Below are 17,505 nucleotides of genomic sequence, written 5' to 3'. Positions count from 1 at the left end.
CTCACCGCATGTTCACTCTCTGCATCCAGGGCACTTGTGGCTTCGTCCAGTATCAGGATTGGTGGGTTTCTGATTAAAGCTCTCGCAATAGCCACTCTCTGCTTCTGACCACCAGAAAGCTGGGTTCCCTTTTCACCAGCTTCTGTTGGTTCAAAGGAAAGGGAGGAATCAGCATTAAATCTAAAGTAGCCGGGAGGGCTAAGACAGACAAGGAAGTCCTGGGTTAAGTCAGCAGGGAGGTCTTATGCAAGCCACATTTTCTCACTCTCAGCCCACCCTCCATCATCTGCAACGTGAAAATGAAACTGACAGACCTCATAGGCTTGCTGTAAGGCAGGAGCGGGGAACCTTTTTTGCTTCATGGGCCACATGCTTATCAGGATCAGCCTTGTGGGTCAAATTTGACAGGTGGGTAGAGCTGCCCTCTCAGTGACATCGGGTGCAAGTGGTTTGAAGTCCCAAAGTTGGAACTTCAAAGCACCTTGCAAGGCATTGCTAAAATAAAGTTTTTTTCCTTAATTTAACAGGGGATTCCATTGCAAATCCCATTAAATGAAGGGTAAAACTCTTTATTGCAAGGTGCTTCGAAGTTCCAACTTTGGGATTTCAAAACACCTTGCATCTGACATCATGGTGAGGGCAAGTCATTCAGGAAAGGGTCTGCATGGAATCCTGCCAATCTGAGTGGGGTTTAACCCCCACTAATCAGTTGATGAGTGTGCGCTAAATACCACTGTTGTGGCTGTGTGCCTGTTTCCTGCTGAAACCAAGGGTGCACAGCCAGTGCAGGATTTAACCTTGTCCTCCCACCTATCACATGATGTCACAAGTGGTGAGGTTAAGGGAAAATGGCCTCACAGGTCAACGTGAACCCCTGGTGGGCCAAGATTGGGTTGGAGCTTCCCCATCTCTGCCCTTACCAGGACATATTAATGTGCTGTGAGGGGATGGATTAAAAACACACACCAAACCCTTACCCACTATTCTTAGGACTGGGGTAGTGGAAAGGCCTTGCATTAGTACTGATTCCCTCTGTCAGTAACCACAAGGCTTCTTCAGCATATCCTTGCTTAAATATAATCTGCTTAAATATAACCTGAACCTTTTTCATTTGTTTTGTGTGTGTAATTTCAGTTTTCATGTGAATGTCTTGTTTCCTCTGTACTGTCTTGTTTCTTTATATTAATATGCTATTCAATCATGCTTTTGATTAAATAAAAGTGAGTATTTTTAAACAAGTATTTATAAGACCAAAATATGCATGTGTGTGTATGACACAGTTTGAGAGGGGGAAAATACATGAGCACACACTTGTTTTAGGGTGTCTAGGAGCTCTGCACACAAGAAGCAGAGGAGCCCCCATCTCCTCCTCCATCCCACAAGATCACCACCACTTGCAAGTAAGTATGAATCTGGGCTCAGCTGCTGATTTCTTGAAGACACAGATAAGCAGAGTTTCAATACCTGTGTGGTAGCCATCCTGTAATTCCGTGATAAACGTGTGGGCGTTGGCCTTTTGGGCAGCATGAACGACTGACTCATAAGGGACAGAGGCCAAGCCATAGGAGATATTTTCTGCAATAGAGCGAGCGAAAAGGACCGGTTCTTGGCTCACCAGAGATATCTGCATAGAGAAAGGGAGGAGGGAGGGAAGGGAGGAAGAAGAGTCAGCTTAAATGACTATCCTTGCTTGTGAAGGCATCCGTTGTTAAGCAGAGTGAATTCCAAGCATTAATTACATGACTTCATTGTCCTGTGTGAGTAATACAGCCTCTTCTAACCTCCTTTTGCAAATATCTGTCATTAGCCCCTGCACTGCACTTCCTCACCAGACACTACTGCAGAGTGGGATGCTCAGTGGCTAATAGCTACACAGTCCGTTCATGTTTGAAAGGTAAGAGGGAGAGATTCTGAGCAGGTTCGTTCAATTTAATCAGTTCTGCAACCTGTATAAATTATATTATTTTCCATAATGTCTTCTGGCTTTGCAAAATGTAGGGAAGAGGTACTCAGGGCACTACCTCCAAAAGCTTGTTCAGTTTCTGAGGTTTCAAACCTATTTTCGCAGTCATAAGGACTAGAAACTCTCCTTCTTTCTCTTCTTGAAAGCTAAGTAATATTTTCAGGAAGCTCAAGTCTGCACTTCAACAGAATTGGCTCAGCCTTGCCCAAGGCCATTTAAGAGCTAGAATAGGGTTACCAGCGAGTCGTACCACTGAGTGCAGGTACTTGTGCTCATACATGTTAATAGGCTGTCCATCCAGCAGGACTTGCCCATCTTCAAGTGGGTAGAAGTTTTCCATGATGCTGACACAGGAACTCTTCCCGCTGCCTGAGGGCCCCACCAGCGCAGTCACTTTCCCAGGATGAAGCGTGAAGGAGACATTCTGTAAAGCAAAAGGATGTCTCTGCATGACCAATAGGGGTTATTTCAGCCTTTCCCCAACCTGCTGCTCGCCATATGTTTTGGACTACAACTCCCATCATCCCTGACCATGGCAGTGTCACTTTGTTCTTTGTTTATAATATATGTATTTTATCTTCCCTTCCCACTGCCAAAGTCTTTAAAGTAACTATTAGAAACTGGCTATCCATGGCCACCAAAGCCAAATGTTCAGCAACAAGGCAGGTGTGAGAAGCTTACCTGCAAGACTTGGGTTGCAGGTCGAGTGCGGTAAGCAAAGGTGACATTCCTGAACTCCACTTTGCCTTCTAGCTGGTTGGGGGCCAGAGTGCCATCGTGAACCATGGTCGGCTTGCGGTCTATGAACTCAAATACCTTCTCGGCAGCTCCAACACCCTGCATCAGCCCACTGTAGACGGAACCAATAGACTGAAAAAATAAAAGAAGTGGAGGACATTACAATTCTAAGAACCTCTTATATTACAACAAGGAAGGAACAAATCAGGAACATTTCCTGCTTTTGAAAAGATGTTTTGCAAATAAGTCGTCATGCTGTGAGAAGGTTCATTCAGAATTAAAAGAAGGCTGTTCCAAGTGGTTAAGCCAGGAAGGCCTGGTCAATGCTGACATTTACTCAAGTTGCCTCACTCAGTTTTGGACACACCTTCACTAATGGGCATTGTTAGAGGGTGACGGCAGCCCAGGATGTGTGTGGCTCAGGGCACCTGAGCGTTGGATCTTTCGTGCTGGATCCTTCTTCCCTTCTTTCGCCTTTTATCTAACTTGGAGGTTTTACGAGATGGTCTTTTAGCAGACCAGTGGAGAGGCACTGTGGCTCATCTCACCCTCTCCTCCACAGTGGAAGCCACTGTGAGAAGCTGGGCTATTAAGGATCTTCAGCAGGGCTCTTCTTATGTACTTAGGCCATCATGTTTAATCAGTAGCGCTTTTGAAAAATGATTATTTTGTGTATGTTTGAAGCTAGCTAAGTAGTTGCTGGACTCCAGCTCTTATCAGTCCCAGCCACCATGGCCAAGGGTCAGGGATGCTGAGAGTTGTGGGTCAAGAGTATCAATTTTAAATTATAATTTAAATTAAATAAATAAATTTGGTTGCCCCTAGATCCTTCTTCATCAAAAGCATGACTGCACATATGGCCCATCTAATTCAGCATCCTGTTTCTCACAGTAGCCAGCCAGATGCCTAGGGCAAGCCCGAAAGCTGGACCCAAGCTCAACAGCACTGGACCCCACTTTCAATTGCCAGCAACTGGCATTCAGAGGCATGCTGACTCTGACAGCAGTGGTAGAATAGATAATCTGCTAGTACACTTATGAAGATATAACTATATACCCGAAGCTCAGGCTAGGCTGGAGCCCCACATAAGACTGGAAAACAAACACAGTCCGTGGGAGAATGCTGAAGACCCTGATAAGAAAGAAACTCCACATAGATCAGTTACTTTAGCTCTCTTAAGACTGGGACATAGATGCTTTCAGATGGGTGAAACTTACCTCCATGCAGTCTCCAAGGACAAATTCATAAATAATGAAGGATATCAGGTTCCCACTGGTCATCTGGTCAGTGATCACCAGGTGGCCTCCGTAGTACAAAATGCTGACTTGAACAATGAGGAGTGTTAGCTGAAACCGAGCACAGAATCCAGATTCAAAAACAGGAGACAGAGTATCTCCTGGGTTCAAGAAACTGAGGTTTCACCTTAAATGGCAACCATGTTTGGGTTGGTGTAGACAAGATGAAGGCAAGGAACAAACTGAAGCAGTGAGGGGATAGAGGGCATTGGTCTGAGCAGAAATGCACTATACCAGGAAGAGGAGAAGTTAGCGACATGTTTGGTATACAACTGATAGTGTGTAAAGCATTAAGAGTCATGAACAGCTAAATGCAGGAATAAGGACTGGATGAGTGGTCTTTTGGCAACAAAACATGCAGGGAGTACAACAGTATCGAAGGAGGACATCCACTGTGCTGTATATAAATATCCAGGCCAGGATCAAACTCAGGGACAGGCTAGTTTGTAGTAGCAGGAACCAGCTGTGCACAGCACCTGTGGCCTGGTGCTTGCAATATCACAAAACAGCATTTCCATCCTCCCTAGAGAAGATTTGGTCTTCATTTAAATATAGCAAGACTGATACCCAACTCCCAGTTGCACTGGACTTGAATTGACTTTGAGTATGGTATTGTTTTAATTTAAATGCACACACACACACACACACACACATTTTTATATATGCAGCTGTTCTATATATGATTTTACTATATTGAAAATTTGGAATGCCTCATGAGAAGTGATTCATAAATGAAGTACGGTAGTATAAAAATAATAAATTTCATGGACCGGAATCCACGTTATCAGATGCATGAAATGTTATCCTACGTTAGCAGGGGGGCATTTATGCACACACACGCTTATCTGCTAACATAAATATAAATATTTTTAAACACTTAATTGTCATAATCATGCAACAAATATATATTGTTATTTGTTGGGGTGCGAGAGTTTTGTGGGTGTAAGGCACCAATAATTCTTGGGTTTAGTAAAAGTTAGAATTAATCAAGGTTTGATTAAACTGTGCCAAACGTGGCTGGGTGCAGTTTATGCTAATGAACCAGCCTGGCAGGTCTAGCTGAGTGTAAGCCATTAAGAAACAAACACCAGTGACCAGTGGCAGAGCTACCTGCTCCGGCACCAGGAGTGGCGTACATCCGGGGGCGTGGCTGGTGCGCCCACTGCGGGGGGCGGGGCGGGCATGGCACGCATTGGGGGATACACAGCAGGGGGCGCATGTCCCAGGGGGCGCGGCACATGTTGGGGGTGTGCGGCAAGTGGCGTGCGTCCCAGGGTGTGCACAGTGAGTGGCGAGTGTCCCAGGGGGGCAAGAGTGGCCATGATGTCACCCCTGGTATGGCGCCTGTGGTGGACGACCCCCCACCCCCTCCTTCATCTGCCAGTGCCCGTGACAGCCCATCAAGGAAACCATAAATAGAGAGAAAAGACTACCAGACAAGGAGGAGAGGGGCCCCTCTCTCAGTTGTGCGTTGGTGGGCAGAGACCAAAGTGGTTAGGATTTCTGGGGAGGTTTGACAAGCAGAGAAGGGGGGCCAGGACACGATGTGTGGATGCTCTGCAATCCCTTCATCTAGCTTCAGGTTGCGTATGTGTGTAAATAAACCAAATAACATGAAGATACCACACACTGTGCTGTGCCTTATTCCCAAAGGAAACACAGGCCTGGGTGAGGGTCTGGAACCCCTGACGCCTCTGGCACTGCTGAAAGGGGATTGGGGTGGCGTGTAAAACACACTCTCTATATATTAGGCCTGGGCGATATATTGATATATTGCCCAGGACTAGTATGAGGAGAATACCACAATGTTGGTTTCACTCAGCGGTACATCGCTGATTAAACTGCCACATTCCTGAGTCCCTCTGCTAGCAGCACAACTTTATCCAGGGGGTGCTGCTAGCAGAGGGACCCACAAGAATGGCAGTTTCACTTGCAATATACTGCTGAATGAAACCGACTTTGTGGTCTGCCCTCGTATGACACAGAGGGAGAAACAAGCTGTACCATCAAGGTGCTGATACAACATGTTCCTCCCTCCACATCTTTAAACTGCTCAGCCAAAGGGCGCCTGGTTGCCATTCCCTTCAGCCAAGTATTTATCAGAGCCCCCGATCCAGTGCTAGCTTCCCAAGCTGACAGTGAGGTGGGGGCTCTGTGAAACTGCCCCACCCAACTGAGCACCCCTGACGCCTCAGCAGCATTGGATCAGCTGGTGTGGGGGAGGCTTCTTCTACACCCCAGCTGCACAAAGCCTGATGCTGCTGAGGAGTTGGGGCTGACTCAGTTGGGCTGGGGGGAGCCCTCCTTGGGCCAGCTGCATTGGCCCTAGCCTACAAGGGCTCAAGCTCTGGTGGCAAGAGCTGCGGCAGCTTCACCCTGTGTCTAGCCGGCTGGGGCCAATGCAGCTTGTTTCAACACCACGGTATATTGCCAATCTGCAATGTCTGGCTGGTGATACATCACGCTGTTGAAAATCGAACATCTCCCAGCCCTACTCTCTTTATATGAAACGTGTGTGTGTGTGTGCGCGCGCACACCCCGCCTTTTTTCCTGACAGGGACGCACGCAACTTCACATGCATGCATGCATGCACACACACACACACATACATGCGCACGCGGACACACACACACATTTTTAACAGAAACAGTTATCATCACCATGCATCTGCTGACGTGGATGAAGGTTTCTGCCATGATACATTTGTCAGTCTTTAAGATGCCATAAGACTCTTTTTGTTTGCACAGAACCCACCCATGATAAGGGGACAGGTAAACATGACGACAGTGAAGGTGAAGATAGTAACCTACACAGCAGCAGGGGGGAAGAGTTTCCACCTACCCCACTGGACCACACATAGTAGGTGTAAGCCATGGCCTCTTTTTTGTTGAGTTTGTAGACTTGCTGCAGTTTGTCCGAATAGACGTTTGCCTCCACTTCCTCATTGGCAAAGCTGCGGACGGTCTTCATGGCTGATATGGTTTCCTCAGCAGTGTTGTTGGCTTTTGCCAAAGCATTCTGGACCTCTTTGGAGAGTTTCTAAATAGTGGGCACAGAGAGGGAGGGAAGAGAGGAGGGCTGTCCCATAACCAAGAAATGGAATGAGCCTACTTAAGGGTTTCCCAGACTTTCAGAATTTGGGAGACCCCAACAAGTCCCAGCAAATGAACTTCTTCTTCTTATCATCATCATCATCATCATCATCATCATCATCAGGTTACTAAAAACCTCCAAGGCTGCTTACAACCACATTCATATAAACTGTAAACAACTAATACAATATCAGAATGAAAACCAGTAAATCCATATTGAGGTTTGGCAGCAACCATAGTCATGGCTAGTGAATTCAGGCATAACAACAAGAACACACCAAACTATACAGGTTAATATCCTGGTTTGGCAGCCCCTCACAAATATGTGAGCATAGATTTAGACATCCAGTTTGGCTTTGTGTTCTCGCTGATTCTGAATGCTACCACTTTATCAGGGAACTGTATTATATAAGCCACCACCAAGCAGAACTTCTCCCCTCTGCCCATCCCCGTTGCTGCCTATGTAAACTGAAAGCTGAGGCACCCAGTTGTCTTAAGACAACCTTTCCCAACCTTGTACACTCCAGATTTTGTTGAACTTAAACACCCATCAGCAAGTGTAAGCAAGGTTAGGGATGAGAGGTTGTATAGTCCAGGAACACCTGGAGGGTCACAGGATTCCCATCCCTGTTGTCATCTGCTCAGCAGGTAAATCCATCAAGGCCAAGAAATAAAATAAAAATCCCCATGGGACCTCTGCAAGGCTTCCTCCTTCAGAATTTTATGAACAGCAGCACTGTACATCTCTGTCGCTTCTCTGCAGCTCCTTTTTGGGTTGGTATTGTACATGCAATACTAGAGAACAAAATCAGGAATCCACAAACCACCAGCCTTTTTGAATTCAGATGATAAAATGCATGAGCATGAAGACACTATAAAGTGTTCAGATTTATTTTGTTATGCTTTATTTTCTATGATTAGTTTTGTAGTTCAAAATGGAACAAAAAGTACGGTATATCTAGAGAGAGAGAGAATACATGTTGATATATCTGTATTCACACAGAGAGAAGGGATGGATGAATTCTATTTTTGATTCTTTTTTTTCTAGGCTAAAATTGGGTTCTCCATATTTCTGCAGCAATTGTTTTTGCAGCAGATATTGGAAAAAAGTCTCATTAAAATTGACAGATTAGTGCTAATTTCTCATATCAAACACATTTTTGTATGCAGTTTTGACTAATATACACATTTTTGCAAGCAATTTCCCCAAAGATAATGAATTTTTTCTAGGTTATTTTTACTTTTATGCACCCTTTCCCCATGCAGAGGCATCTCTGTGCACATTGTTTGGTTGGACTAAAGCATCTCCAAATTGGGGAAACTGTAAATTCCAAAGGCTAGCTGTGTTCTGGCACTAGTATTGGTTTGAGAAGTGCAGATTAGGTAGTTTCTCATTAAGATACAAAGACAAGCAAATTTCTCCCCCCCCCCAACACCCCCCCAACAAAAGGCCAATAAACTATGCATACCCCACGGACCAGGATGTAGCAACCCCCCTCCCCTGTTCCCCTCAGTGCTGAGTAGCATTAATCTTGCAGCATGAGAGCCAAGAAACTTCTGTTGGCTGGGAGCCAGGCATTCAGTGACTCAAGCAGAGCCTTACTGAGATTATGTGGCGCTCCATGGGACAGCCCCCCTTGTCTTTGCAGTGGGAGCCAAGCTGGGGAAGCATGAAGGACGAAGCAGAACAGGAAATGCACATTTGCAGACTTAAGCACTCCATCTAGCAGCCGATGACCTCAGGCAGCAAAGACTCACAGAGAGGCAAGCAGGCAAGGTCAGCCACTCACAAAGGACAAAAGATTAGCCAGGTGCACAGATGTCCCAACTGGTATTACAAGTTATGGCAGCGAGAGGAGAGGTAGAATGAACAAATCACACGCAAGAGAACAACCCCCCTATACCAGAAACAACTAGGAAAATAAAGCAGCAACAAGAGGAAACCTTGGACGCATCAAAATGGAGTGGCCAGAAACCAATTTTTGGAAAAATTGTATTAAATTTGTTTTAATTTGTGGCTTAATTATTAAAATTTGGAATATCAATAAAAACAAATTGGCAAAAAAGAGAAAGGGGACAACCCCCCTCAATCCCAGCTCCTGCAGGCAAGGCAGGAGGGGAGGGGTGGAAACTTGTCATGAAACAGATGGTCCCGGATTTAAAAGAAAGCATACAAAAGGTTTTCCACAAATAGGTGATGTGCTTTTGCAGGAAATAACAGTAGTGATGATGGCAGCATCAAAAGTTGGGTGGCTTTCCAGAGAGCTTACAATCTATCTTTAAACAGCAACCTTTAGGATTCACATGAAGTTTGTTTTGTTAAAGTTCAGTGTACTTCACAGAGTGGCTGGGGAAACCCAGCTGGATGGGCGGGATATAATAATAATAATAATAATAATATACAGTCTCTTGAATCCTTACTGTCCTGAGCTCCATGTGGAGGTGTATGGAGGACATGGTCAGACCCTGGGAGATGCTCAGATAGTTGGAGATGGAGGACCCTAGGGAGGGTTGGCCAATATTGTTATCCTCACCTTACAACACACACTTGGCCGTTATGCCCTCCTTTTCAAAGGGGAGAGAGCCTGCCATGAAAATGCAGCAGCGTTACCACAGAGAGAACGTATATATAATCTTTGGAAGTGAGTCCCCCTGCCCCGAAAGACGCAGCCCTAGGACTTCCTCTCTAGAGACAGCTCTAATTTCTTTTCAAGTCATCTGAGAAGGCAAGACGACCTGCAGCTGCCTGTGCCTCTTCCCCACTTGCTTTGGCAAGAGAGACTGCAATTCCATTCCACAGGGAGGACAAGGCAGGCAGCTAGACAACAGCGCTGCCAAGGCCAAGAAATAAAATAAAAATCCCCACAGGACCTCTGCAAAGCCTTCCTCCTTCAGAATTTTATGAACAGCAGCCCTGTGCATCTCTGTTGCTTCTCTGCAGCTCCTTTTTAGGATGGTATTAGAGCAGCCAAGAAAACAAGGTGCATGGGCTTGGAATATAGGACCGAAATTGTACGTGCAATATTGGAGAACAAAATCAGAAATCCACGCACTGTCAGCCTTTTCAAATTCAGAAGATAAAATGCATGAGCACTAAGATTTATTTTTTAATGCTTTCTTTTCTTTTGATGATTAGTTTTTGTGGTTAAAAGTGGAACAAAAAATATATGAGCGAGAGGCACTCAAGAGATGGTGTGTGAAAATCGGACAGTTCTCAGAAACTGCTCAGAACAGTCTTTGCCAGGAGATTGCTCAGGACACACCAAATTTGCTGTGGGAAAGGATATTAGCTCAGTGGTTAAAGTATCTGTTTTGCATGCCAGAGCTCTCAGGTTCAATCCCTAGCATCTCTAGGTGGGGCTGGGAATGTTCCCTGTCTGAAATCCTGGAGAGCCACTGCCAGTCAGTGTACTGAGGTAGATGGAGCAGTGGTCTGACTTGGTGGAAGGGCAGCTTCTTATGTTCCTGTGTCCCCAAAGCAGAGCACCCACGGGCAAACAGACAGACAAGCTCTGAGAATGACCTCTGGGGTCAGGCTTAAAAGCTACAGATAACACTAACCTTGTAGTACTTCCCGTAAAGATCTGACATGAGCATGATTATGGGGAATCCCATGAAGGTTACCAGGGACAGCTGCCACGAGAGGCTGAACATGAAAACTATCACCCCCGTGGCCTTGACCATATTGCGCAGGAAGATGTTGATGTTCTGCGACACCAGGTCACTCACAATCGTCGTGTCCGACGTCAGCCGGGAAATAATGTCACCTGAGAGAGAAAGAAAGAGAATGAGAACAGAAGCAAAGTGTGAAGAGCAAGATCCATGGGCTGGAGGGTGCTGGGCAGGGGGCAAAATGCTCACAGAGAGAACTCTGCCTATTTGTTGAAATATTCACATTCTCTATTAATTATTCTTATTATTAAATAATAAAGTGCTACAGTTTAATGTGCAATCCTGGGAAATACATATTTGAAAAATGATCTATGCAAGGATGCAAAGCAATTTTCTTTTAAAAAGATCAAATCAAAATACCATAAATAATTATGAAAAACAGCAATAAAATTAGCAAATAGCAATAGCTGTAACAACAACAACAACAAAACCCCAGCCAATCAATTGCATTTTCTTTAAAGGAAGAAACAGAAAACAGAACTTGACCCCACTTACAGGCTGGACTGAAACCCAAACCAGGGCCTGTTCCAGCTGGAGTGCGCCATCCTTGTACAACGACCACAGAGGACGGGCACCGAGGAAGGGGCCGTAGTTCAGTGCTAGAGGATCTGCTTTGCATGCAGAAGGACCCAAGTTCAGTCCCTGACATCTCCAGGCACAGACTTCCTTGTCTGAAACTCTGGAGAGCTGCTGCCAGTCAGTGTGAGCTAGTGGGCCAGTGGTCTAGCTAGATAGGACCACATCTTATGCAATCTACCAAGAGTTACAAGTTAGGGGTTTATCACAAAATAAACCCAATGTCTTCTCCCACTCCAAACCGTTTGCACCAAGGCTGACTGATCAAGGAAATTTTTCTGGCTCTCACACTGATTTTGGCAGCAGCAAAAAGGAAAAATAATACAGTGGTACCTCAGATTAAGTACTTAATTCGTTCCGGAGGTCCATTCTTAACCTGAAACTGTTCTTAACCTGAAGCACCACTTTAGCTAATGGGGCCTCCTGCTGCCGCCACATGATTTCTGAAGCAAAGTTCGTAACCTGAAGCACTATTTCCGGGTTAGCAGAGTCTGTAACCTGAAGCGTATGTAACCTGAAGCGTATGTAACCCGAGGCACCACTGTAATCAGTATGACACTGAGGTACACAGAAAGTTTTAAACCTCTCAGCCCAGCCCAGCTCCCCAACGGGGATGCAAATTGTTCCATTCACACCCTGCATGTGTGTCCTGTACATGTGAGTATACTGTAATTTAGAGTGTGGGTGGGTGGGTGTGCGCTAACACATGTGTGAGAGTGTGGGTCTAGCATGTGGCCCCCAGAAGGTGGGCCAATTATTAATGTGGCTCTTGGACCCCAAAATGGCTGGGTATCCCTACTTTAAAAAAAGGATCGTCCAAATGGGGATGTGACTGACTGACTGCACTCAGGTGCTCCAGTCAGGTTCTGGCCACCTCCACTCCCAAGAAGGAAACCTATGCTGTTGAGAGATGAGTGTCTACCAAAGAGGAAGAGACATAGTGCATAATTCTAGGTGTGTGATTGTGCAGTTTCTCAATATAGCCTGATTCACTGGAAAGTACTAATCATATTTCTGCATCTGCAACACAGAAGTACAACCAAAGACTACAACAAACCCTTCCCTAAATGGTTCTTTGACTTGCAGAGGGGCTATGAATATGGTAGCACACAGGGCCAATGTGCCCTTTAACTGAGCCCCAGTTCATCATTTGCTTCCTGCTGCAGATCTGAGAAATTCAGCAAGTGCTCTCTCTCTCTCTCTCTCTCTCTCTCTCTCTCTCTTCTCTCTCTCTCTTTCTCCGGAAGGCAAGGAGCCAAGGATATTGTGGTGCCTTCTGGTCAGAGAAAAGCTTGCTGCCAGAACCCTCAACACAGAGGGCAGACCACAGAGAGGCTGAAACACATCCTTAACTCAAAAACCCTTTGGGCTAGGATCCAAAAAACTGTGCAGCTAGTTGCATCTATGCAAGTGGTGTGTGTGTTTCTTTAACAATGACCTCCCCTCTATGTCATGAGGCAAATCCCCTTTAAACCAAGAGGAGATCCAAAAGTAGTTTTTGACACAGACTGGTGTGCAGGAGGGAGCAGCTAGATCCAAGACAAAATTGCAAAGAAGAGTTTGTTCCAAACCCATATTTGCACCTTGAGTATTTACATCCAGAGGCCAATGTTCTGATTGCTTCAAGGAATGTATGAAGCTCTTGTACTAAGCAGGATCATCAGTTCGTTTAGCTCTATATTGTCAACACAGACTGGCAGTGGCTCTCCAGGGTTTCAGAGAGGGAGCCTTTCCAGCCCTAACCTGGAGTTGCTGGGGATTCCACCTGCAGCCTTTTGCATGCAAAGGAAGTGCTCCACCACAACCGGAGTACCTCTACAGACTGCTATAATGCTGTGAGATGCAGTTGGCTGGATCATTGATATGGCCAGTGTTTTTTTCCTTAAAAAATGTTTAGGGGTAGTCTTACTGTGACTCAAGAAAATCACCATTTTATAGTTCAAATCAGGAAAAATAAATACAGTAAATGGACAAAAGTACAAAGATTCACAAAATGTTTAGGCATATGTGTACCCCCAGAGCATGATGCCCGCAGCAGGAAAAATACATAGTGGGCTCTCCAGGCTTCCTTAAGTGGCTCTGCTCACCCCGCTTGCTTCCACCTGCCTTCTCCCCAATCCCTACATGTGGCCTCATGTTTCTTTCATCCATCCAATCCTACTTGAAGCTCAGCTCTGCCGTGAAGCCCTTGGGCCTCACCCACAGCCAGAATGGAACCTAGTCATGTGGACCTGCATTTCCACATGCCAGGGCCATTAGCAATGCACATCCTACTCCTTCCTGCTCTTCATTGTTCTCTCACACCGTCATCACTTAGTTCAGGGCGGCCCAGCTTCTCATACCAAGTAGGCTGCAAGAGTGCCTCGACTCGGAATCCGTGGGCCTTGCCTGTGCTCTGGGAGTGGGGAGCGAGCCCAAAATTTGACACCCCCACCAGCCCTCACATTCCCTTCCCAAGCTGGCTAAGCAAGGTGCAGGCTTGGGAAAGGAGGCACAGGGCTCTGGCAGGGTCTGGGACCTCTCCTTCCCAAGGCTGGGGAAACGCTAACTAGGCTTTGGGAAGGAGGAAAGAGAACCTGTCACAGGCCTCACGCCTCCTTCCCAAAGCCCAGGGCTTCCTTATCTGGTTTTGGAAAGGCAGTGCAAGGGCCGGGGGTGGGGTGGGCATGAAATGTTGCCAAGGACTTCCGAAAAGGCCTCAGGGTCAGGCCTCGTGTTGGACCACCTTGATTTAGATCATGAGCTTCTCAAGGCAGTGAGGGGGCTTATGGTTCTTGGAAAAACATTCAGATTACAGTGGTACCTCGGGATGCGAACGGGACCCGTTCCGGAGCCCCGTTCGCATCCTGAATGGAATGTAAAAACACGACGGCGCATCTGCGGGTCGCATTTTGCCACTTCTGCACATGCGTGTGGCGTCCTTTTGAGCGTCTGCGCATGTGTGAGCGGTGAAACTCAGAAGTAACACGCTCCGTTACTTCCGGGTTGCCGCGGAACGCAACCTGAAAGCGCTCAACCTGAAGCACATTCAACCCGAGGTATGACTGTAATACGCATTTCAAATTCTTGAGCACTTGGGCCATGGGTCTTTGAGCACATTCCTATCAGCCTCAGTCCCATGGTCACTTGCACCTTCTTAACTTTTAGAGTGAGGCCAGCTGCTCTATTTAGTGCTGCTGTTAGGCTGTAGGAGTAGAGTAGGAGTGCTAGGAATACATGTGTACATGTTTTCCTTTTTCCTTGTTCCTTGAGCTCTGAAAAAGGAACTTTTTTCCTGAATGTAAACTTTACCTTTATGGCAGGCTAGCTTTTATGCATGCACACATCAATTTCATGCAGGCAAGCAAGAAGCATTTTCAGAGTTCAATGTTAGATCCCAGCCAGGCAGAAACACTCAGATTACAAAGCAGGGTCTGGGAGGGGAGTAGAGAGGCTTGGAGGGCTGGATTTGGCCCTGGGGCTGAGGTTCCTCCTCTAGGGGGTTGACTGAGAAACAGTGATGCAGTGAGTCAGTGTGCCTGGCTCTTAACCAGAAGGTTGGGGTTTGAGCCCACCTAGGGACTGCTGTGGGCAAGATTCCTACACTGCAAGTTGCTGGACTAGATAACCCTCAGGGTCTCCTCCAACTCTGTAATTCTATTAAACAGCCTGGGAAGCTTCCTTAAGCCACAGTTCACCCCATAAAAGCACCTTTCTGCAAGGATGAGAATGAAACAAAAAGTTTGCACTGCTATTGTGTAGATCTGTGGAACTCACATCGACAGGAATTAGCTGCTATTCTCAGAGCCACCAAACAGACTCTTGGGCTGGGAGTATTGTTTAGAAGGTCTTGTTGCTGTTACTAATATTAATTTGTGTATCTTTCTTTTAGATCTTATTATGATGATTCCTAAGGAAATTGTTCAGTTTGGTTGCGTGCTTTTTGATGTTTAATTTATTTATTATGACTACTGGTACTTTTGGTGTTTGTAAATATGTCATTTTCTTCATGTTGTAAGTCTGAGCATGGTTTGAACTATGGAAAGGGGGCGTACAAATAAAATGGGAATAATGAGCCGCTGCAAGTACTAAATGTCTGTCCTGGACACAATTAAGTGGCACTGAAAAGCAATCAATATTGCTGTTTCCTTGTGGATTATATAAAACACTTATAATTTGTTTTTCTGGTGTTTAAAGTGTGTGGGTGGGGTGGGGGGGATACTTAAAAACAATTGTAGTACAAAAGAAAAAGAATGATTTTTAAAAGATGCTAAAGCCTATTTAATTCAACCAGTGCCTGCTAAGGTAAAAGGAGAAAGGTGCGGAGCTGTGGCCCTCCAGGTGTTGCTGAACTACATTTCCCATAATCCCCAACCACTGGCCATGCTGGATTGGGCTGCTGCCTTAAAAGAGGTTCAGAGTGAGAAGGCGTTTGTTTCTGGTCCCTCCAAAACAAAGGCCTCGCTTCCCCTTAAGTCACAGCTATCACAGTCAAAATCTCTTCTGTGAGGCCATATGGAGTGGAGGCGTGATCATCTGAGCATAATGCCTATAAACATGTGGGATTACCAGTAAAAAAACCCACAAATGCATGATTACCAGACAGGCACATGAGAAGAAGAAGAAGAGAAGAGAAGAGAATTTGATATCCCGCCTTTCACTCCCTTTAAGGAGTCTCAAAGCGGCTAACATTCTCCTTTCCCTTCCTCCCCCACAACAAACACTCTGTAAGGTGAGTGGGGCTGAGAGACTTCCGAGAAGTGTGACTGGCCCAAGGTCACCCAGCAGCTGCAGGTGGAGGAGCGGAGATGCGAACCCGGTTCCCCAGATTACGAGACTACCGCTCTTAACCACTACACCACACTGGCTCTCATGAGGGGCTGAGAGTCATAGAGTTCTTGAATCAATATAGAAAAGACTGCATGAGATCACTTCCTTAATGTTTTTGTGGGAATTTCTAACAAAGCATATATTTTGTACGTCTTTTTTGCCTGAGTGCCCTCTCTTTCAAGCCGGCAATATGAGCAGACGTACCTGCCTTGGCTATCCTCAGAACCCAGACTCCATTTAGAAAAGTAATTTTGTATTTTGTAACTAAGAAGTGTTTTTACCTGCATACTACTGTGATGTGTTTCCTGCCTGCGTTGAAATGTAAGTAAACCTTTTCGTTTTTACTAAAATATGTGTTTTCATTCTCAGCAATGAGGACAAGGAGAGGTGAGGTCAGCAGACCACAAATAAACAGGGATAAAATGTGTAATTGCCTAATTCCTAGCTTCCAATAGGCTGCAAAAGTGCATAAGTGGTTTTCATAGCCTGTTTACTCTCATATTTCTCCCACATACATGGGACAGGAGGTTTAAATTTAAATTTAAACTTAAATTTAAATTTAATCCTCAATCCATCCCATCACAGCTGATACAGGGGGAGGTCGTCCTTCAGACCCCCAGTTTAAAGCGTCCCCCACCCCAATAGTTATACTGGAGATATTCCCTATTGTGTAATTCTATGTGTCTCCATTTCCTGACATGACAAGATCTCACAGCACAGATAAAAGAAACCCACCAGTAAGGTTTTCATCAAAGAAACTCATTTCCTGTGAGACCAGCGACCGGAAGAGGCTGTTGCGTAGCCGAATGTTCAGCCTAGCGAACACGAGGGTGAAGACTCCGCCCCGGATACCTGCGGCAAATGAACTGATTGCAGATAAGAGACGTTATAGGACAGACAGACACCGACACACCGACACCTCAGCCCAGTCCTACCATGCAAGAGGAAGAAGCCAAGGCAGAACCTGGGGACAGGCCCAGCCAATGTGGTGCCCTCCAGATGTTGCTGGCTCCAACTCCCATCAGCCCTGACCTAGGACTGATGGCAGCTGTGGTCCAGCAACATCTGGAGAGCAGCACATTGGCCACCCTTGTCATGGGACACAGGAGCACCAAGTGCTTCAGAGGCTCTGAGAGTTTCACATTTCACTGCACTTGCTCAGTATCTGGAGTGAGCCAGCAGTCTAGATCTGGCCTAGAAGCCGCTTCCTCAGCCTTCTGGAATCCCTATGAAATTTTGGTCAAGAGATGGCGGATGTTTCTTTATGAAAGCTGTCACTGCTTGGGAGTGTGAAAGGTGTTTTCAAGTTGTGAAGCAGAAGGTCAGCTGTGTCCTTACAGATGTTGTTGGACTTCAGCCC

At 45.9% G+C, this 17,505-nt stretch overlaps 1 protein-coding gene across 8 annotated transcripts in view; it reads right to left on the bottom strand.

The window, feature by feature from the left end:
* Window positions 1–17,505, bottom strand: part of ABCB9 (ATP binding cassette subfamily B member 9) — a 33,148-nt gene that overhangs the window by 2,592 nt on the left and 13,051 nt on the right. For all 8 annotated transcript variants that reach the window (XM_083418263.1, XM_083418261.1, XM_083418264.1 and 5 more), the window contains 8 exons: window positions 16,881–17,011; window positions 10,650–10,855; window positions 6,838–7,035; window positions 3,919–4,047; window positions 2,645–2,833; window positions 2,214–2,387; window positions 1,465–1,624; window positions 6–142 (listed from right to left, as the gene is read on the bottom strand). In XM_083418263.1, the coding sequence (XP_083274389.1) occupies window positions 6–142; window positions 1,465–1,624; window positions 2,214–2,387; window positions 2,645–2,833; window positions 3,919–4,047; window positions 6,838–7,035; window positions 10,650–10,855; window positions 16,881–17,011 (1,324 nt within the window). The remainder of the gene's footprint in view (window positions 1–5; window positions 143–1,464; window positions 1,625–2,213; window positions 2,388–2,644; window positions 2,834–3,918; window positions 4,048–6,837; window positions 7,036–10,649; window positions 10,856–16,880; window positions 17,012–17,505) is intronic.

The sequence above is a fragment of the Podarcis tiliguerta genome, assembly GCF_965153285.1.
Source record: "Podarcis tiliguerta genome assembly, chromosome: 16".
Taxonomy (NCBI): Eukaryota; Metazoa; Chordata; class Lepidosauria; order Squamata; family Lacertidae; genus Podarcis; species Podarcis tiliguerta.
This window is presented reverse-complemented; position numbering and strand designations above follow the sequence as displayed.